The sequence below is a fragment of the Berghia stephanieae genome, chromosome 9 (assembly GCF_034508935.2).
Source record: "Berghia stephanieae isolate SIO BIC M18660-M18661 chromosome 9, UCSD_Bste_1.3, whole genome shotgun sequence".
NCBI lineage: Eukaryota > Metazoa > Mollusca > Gastropoda > Nudibranchia > Aeolidiidae > Berghia > Berghia stephanieae.
In genome coordinates, this window is record NC_088368.1 from 11028291 (window position 1) to 11034480 (window position 6190).

Genomic DNA, 6190 nt, shown 5'->3' on the forward strand with positions numbered 1-6190 from the left:
AAGGTGGCTATGGGACCGTCCTTAAGGTGGAGGAAGACTTTCGAAGCTGGGTTGACGAAATGAATTTGGAGGTGTAGCTATACGCTACTACTAGTGCTACCGATACATCACAAATGCTACCCTATAGTTGTGACGACTTAATGCTTATACCCTTGTAAAGACCTGGGAAAGTGAGTATCAAACAGTGTAAGACTGAGTAAGAATGGAAAATACAGTAGAGAAAAATAAATCCCAAAGAAATCAAGCTGCACCCTTGGGATCGAACCTCAGACCTTCTGATTACCAGTCAGACTTGCAATTTGTCGGGACAACACGTGTAAATAATACAATGTGGCGATCTCCGTTTCCTACGAACTACGAAGACTTACCACATACTGCTGACTGCAAGACTACTCTACACGTCAGATCAGACAAAACGTAAACACGAGAGAACACATTAAATTTATAAAATTCACTACACATTGCTTTCATTGTTTGTTGTTTCCAGTAAAGTAGATGCTACATTGGTGACCCCGACTTAAAACAACTTAAGAGATAGGTATATATTATTATTATTACTATTTACCAGTTCAACTCTTCACAAGAACATAATAATAATAAACATGTCTATCGACGACGTAGCATTGAAATTGCCCACATTCTGGACCACTTGTCCTTCAGCGTGGTTTGCACAAAGCGAGGCACAATTTGCCTTACGTGATATAGCAAGCGATGAAACAAAGTACTACTATGTAGTGGCTGCCTTAGACTCAGACACAGCAACTAGAGCCCTTGCCATTCTATCATCACCACCCAAGGAAGGTAAATATGAAATACTGAAAAACTTCCTGCTGTCTGCGTTCGGCCTTTCGGAAACAGAGAGAGCGGAATCTCTACTCAACATGAATGGTTTGGGCGACTTAAAGCCATCTGAGTTAATGGACAGGATGTTAGTGCTCCTCAGCAAACACAAGCCCTGTCTGCTCTTCAGACAGTTATTCTTAAGACAACTTCCAGCAAACATCAGACTTCCATTAGCAAACTCGTCCAACCTGGATGATTACAGGGCACCTGCCAGAGAAGCTGACAATTTTTTCTACGCTGCTCACTCAAACTCTAACTCCTCTTCAATTTCTCATACTACTTGTGAAGTTGACACACCAACCATGACCAGTGAAATAGATTCCACCTGCTGGTACCATCAACGGTTTGGTTCAAATGCCCGTCGATGTGCACAAACATGCAAACTCTTCAATTCATTCAAGAAAAACAAGAAGAACCAGGGAAACGCCAAGCCGGGTCAACAGTAAATTCTGCTGTCGACCCGGATTCTTACTCAGCCAACGCGCCCACATCAAAAAATCTCCAACTCATCGTCGTCGATGAAAATTCAAACCGACGTTTTTTAGTAGAGACTGGAGCTCAAGTATCTGTCACACCCGCCTCTGCATCAGACAAAAGCTTGGGTTCCTCTGATCTCGCATTACAAGCTGCTAATGGTTCTACAATAAAAACATACGGATGCTTTGAAACTAACATACGTATTGGATCGCGTTCATTCAATGCACGACTTATCAAAGCTGATGTCAAGCGTCCCCTACTTGGAGCAGATTTTCTACGTCATCATAATCTGCTTGTGGATATTCGTGGTAGACGCCTTATCGACGCTGAAACGTTTTGCACGTACCTTGTTCAGTAAGTTCAGTTTGCGCAAACGCCGAACTCTCACCACTCGAGCCGAACTGCAATACATTCAGAAAATTATTGAATAACTATCCAGAACTACTTCAACCAACATTTTCAACGGCAACTGTGAAACATGGCGTGCAACATTTCATCACAACCAAAGGTCGCCCAGTATTCGCACGTGCTCGTCGCCTGGCTCCAGAAAAACTCTTGTGTGCAAAAAAAGGAATTTTTGGAAATGGAGAAAATGGGCATAATTCAAAAATCAAAGAGCCCTTGGGCTTCCCCATTACACATGGTCCCCAAGGCTGATGGCACAATGCGTCCCTGCGGAGATTTTCGTCGACTTAACGATGCTACTATACCAGATCGATATCCTGTCCCACACATTCATGATTTTACAGCAAACTTAGACGGTAAGATCATCTTCTCGAAGATCGACCTTGTCAGAGGATACCACCAAATTCCAGTCGCTCCAGAAGACGTCCCAAAAACGGCAGTGATAACCCCTTTCGGCCTTTGGGAGTTCTTAAGAATGCCATTTGGATTAAAAAATGCAGCACAAGCATTTCAACGTTTAATGGACTCAATTTTACAAGATTTAGACTGCGTATTTTGTTATTTAGACGACATTCTGGTTGCAAGTTCAACTGAGGCAGAACACATGGAACATCTCAAATCGTATTCGAAAGACTTAAAAACCAAGGCCTCGTTATCCGTCTTGAGAAATGTCTTTTCGGTGTGAGATCTCTTAACTTCCTTGGCCATCACATCTCGCATTCTGGATCTGTCCCAATGGCGACAAAAATTGAGGCTGTTAAACAATTTCCACAACCAAAAACCATCAAGTCACTTCAAGAGTTCCTCGGGATGTTGAATTTTTACCATCGTTTAATTCCGAGACTAGCTGAAATACTTCGACCCCTATATAGTGCTTTGAAAGTCAAAAAACAACGTCAAGCACTTACGTGGACGCAAGAAATGTTGAAAGCCTTTACTGACGGTAAAAATTCACTAAGTAACGCTACAATGTTAGCCCATCCTTGCTTGAGCTCACCCCTCGCTTTAACGTCTGACGCCTTCGACCAAGCTGTGGGCGCTGTCCTTGAACAACTTAATCATCAAGGTAATTGGGAACCATTGGCATTTTTCAGCAGGCAGTTACGTAAACCTGAACAGAAATACAGTACCTTTGATAGGGAGTTGCTTGGCATTCACTTAGCCATCCGTCATTTCCGTTTCATCATTGAAGGGAGACAATTCGCTATTTTTACTGACCATTAACCATTAATCCATGCCATGTCCAAATCAACTGAACCATGGTCAGCTCGTCAACAAAGGCACTTATCTGCCATATCCGAGTTCACAACTGACATCCGACACATTTCTGGAAAAAACAACACTGTCGCAGATTGTCTCTCAAGAGCAGTTACAAACTCAGTCTCAATTAGCATCGACTATCAAGCTATGGCGGAATCCCAAGAAAATAGCATTGACATACAGGCTTACAAAACTGCATTAACAAGCCTCAAAATCGTCAAAACATCCGTTGTCTCGGGTCCAGAGTTAATTTGTGACATCTCAACTGGCTACCCAAGACATATCGTTCCTACCGACTTCAGAAGACCGGTTTTCGAAATTATTCACAATATGAGTCATCCTGGAGTTAAGGCCACAGTCAGACTTATCAGCAAGACGTTTATCTGGCATGGTCTTAAGAAAGAAGTGTCAGCATGGGTTAAGCAATGTCACAACTGCCAATCTTCGAAAATTCAAAAACATATACGAACACCGTTAGAAACATTCCATGTCCCAGGAAAGCGATTCTCACATATAAACATTGACCTCGTTGGACCATTACCTCAGTCAAGGGGGTTCACCCATCTCCTTACTATAATTGACAGGAACACCCGATGGCCTGAGGCAATACCGTTACAAACCACAACAACAGAAGAATGTGCAAAAGCCCTGATCTCCAATTGGATCTCACGGTTTGGTATTCTTGTTGATATAACTTCTGACAGGGGCTCACAATTTACATCCACGCTATGGAAACAGATGGCTAGTCAACTTGGTGTGCAGATTCATCACACAACTGCGTATCACCCTCAGTCCAACGGCATGATTGAACGGTTTCATCGGTCCTTGAAATCATCCCTCAAAGCTCGTCTAATAACTCCAAATTGGGTGGATGAGCTACCTTGGGTTCTGCTTGGTTTAAGAACTGCACTTAAGGATGATATCGGTCATTCTTCAGCTGAATTAGAATACGGATAACCTTTAACAATCCCTGGAGAGTTTATACCTGACCATCCTTCAGACTTCCACGCTAAAGACTTTTTGGCAACCTTTCGGCAAAACGTGTCCCTTCATTCACCACGGCCAACACATCATCACGCTATCATCAAACAAATTTACCCAAGAACTTGATGTCAGCAAAATATGTTTACATCCGTGTTGACACCCACCGAGGACCCCTTCAGAAGCCGTATACAGGACCCTATGTTGTCATAACCCCTGGAGAAAAACAATTCCTGATCGATGTTGGTGGCAAAGCAGAACGGATTTCGATCGACCGACTTAAAGCTGCATTTGTCGATTCTACGCAACCAGTTTCCCTTGCCACCCCACCTCGTCGTGGACGCCCACCGAATACGAACAGAAAGTTATCGAACAGAAACATACAAAACTCCCGTACTGCTTCTGATGATACTAACGTAGTGCCTACTAAGAAGCTATCTCGCTCAGGACGTACCATTAAACAACCTCGGTACTACGAAGATGACTAGTCCGTGTTTGGGGGGGGGGGGGGGGGGCATGTGTGGCGATCTCCGTTTCCTACGAACTACGAAGACTTACTACATACTGCTGACTGCAAGACTACTCTACACGTCAGATCAGACAAAACGTAAACACGAGAGAACTCATTAAATTTATAAAATTCACTACACATTGCTTTCATTGTTTGTTGTTTCCAGTAAAGTAGATGCTACAACAAGCAAAAAGTCGTCCCTATAATATTATCGGGTAATTTGACGTAATGGCTAATGTGTGGCTATGTGTTCTTGACGTATGACACTCGCTTTCGAATCGGTACTTAGCTGAGTCCTTGGAAAAGGCTCTTTATTCACATTCTCTCACCGTACTCAGGTGTAAAATGAGTACCTGGTCGTTAAAAGCATTGTCTCTGTCGGATATAAAATTGAAATATCGCCTAACAGGCGTCATGTGTCGTTCTACATGTTACGGGTTGTTGTTGGTCATGGATCCTATTATAGAGCTTTAAAAAAAATTGAGCTTAGAAAAGGTTTCGTGAATATTGCGCTATATAAAAATCTCAAGCTCCAGTTTTTATAATTTCTTTCATCCCGAGATAAAGCCAGATCAATGTTGCTGCTCACTTTGACCCAATTACCAATAATATTTGACCACTTTCTTCTCTGACGGATCAAAAGGAGGAATAGAAAAGTATTTAAATTTGTTAAGACCAGGGGAAACAACCGTGGATATAGACTACTCCACTGTGCTATCAGCGATTATTTCCCTTGACATTCGTAACGGAGAGAACTAACTCAATGTTCAATTATTTGCACGACAGAGACGTTTATGTTTTTATGTGATTTATTCATTTATTTATTCCTCTTTTGACATTGAAGCACATTTTAAAAATCTAATTACAATTGAGCTTTTATAAAGAGCAATATCCACTTAATGTGCACAAAGCGCTTTACAAGGGGTCCCTGACCAACAGCAACACGTACCATGTAGAACGAGATAAAAGCTTATAATATTTTCTGTAAAATAAATCTACGAAATGAAAAATAAAATGAGAGATAAATGAGAAATGCAATGAGAGATAAAATGAGAAATGAAATGAGAGATAAAATGAGAAATGAAACGAGAAATGAAATGAGAGATAAAATGAGAAATGAAATGAGAAATGAAATGAGAGATAAAATGAGAAATGAAATGAGAGATAAAATGAGAAATGAAATGAGAGATAAAATGAGAAATGAAATGAGAGATAAAATGAGAAATGAAATGAGAGATAAAATGAGAAATGAAATGAGAGATAAAATGAGAAATGAAAGGAGAGATAAAATGAGAAATGAAATGAGAGACGAAGTTAATACAATTTTTATTCTGACAGAGACAACTCTGTTAAAGGATAGGTATTCATTTAACACATGAGTACAGTGACAATATGTGGGTAAAGAGTCTTTTCCAGGGACTCAACTATGCGCCGAGCGAGGCTCGAACCCAGGACCTTTTGATCCGAAAGCGTGTGTCATACCACAAGACCGCATAGCCGCACAAAGATACAAAATATACGGAAATCGGAAATAATGCCCAAGGACTGAATAGAAGGTCTCATAATGATATTCCAAAGCCAGGAAAATTAGATGAATGGAAAAACTATAGAGGGATATCGCTCCTATCCATGGAAAAACTATAGAAGGATAACGTTCCTATCTATGGAAAAACTTTAGAGGGATATAGCTCCAATCCATGGAAAAACTATAGA

General features: G+C 41.1%; 3 protein-coding genes across 3 annotated transcripts; all 3 read left to right on the plus strand.

The window, feature by feature from the left end:
• Positions 1-602: 602 nt before the first annotated feature.
• LOC144979123 (uncharacterized) lies at positions 603-1289 on the plus strand. The gene has a single exon (XM_078925723.1). The coding sequence runs from the start codon at positions 603-605 to the stop codon at positions 1287-1289; it is 687 nt and encodes a 228-aa protein (XP_078781849.1).
• Positions 1290-2460: 1171 nt separating this feature from the next.
• On the plus strand, positions 2461-3942 carry LOC144979124 (uncharacterized). The gene is made up of 3 exons (XM_078925724.1): positions 2461-2791; positions 2993-3392; positions 3690-3942. Exons 1-3 carry the CDS (start codon positions 2461-2463, stop codon positions 3940-3942), a joined length of 984 nt encoding a protein of 327 aa, XP_078781850.1.
• A 152-nt stretch (positions 3943-4094) lies between these two features.
• LOC144979125 (uncharacterized) lies at positions 4095-4454 on the plus strand. Its single transcript, XM_078925725.1, has one exon. It carries the CDS (start codon positions 4095-4097, stop codon positions 4452-4454), a length of 360 nt encoding a protein of 119 aa, XP_078781851.1.
• The last annotated feature ends 1736 nt before the right edge of the window (positions 4455-6190 follow it).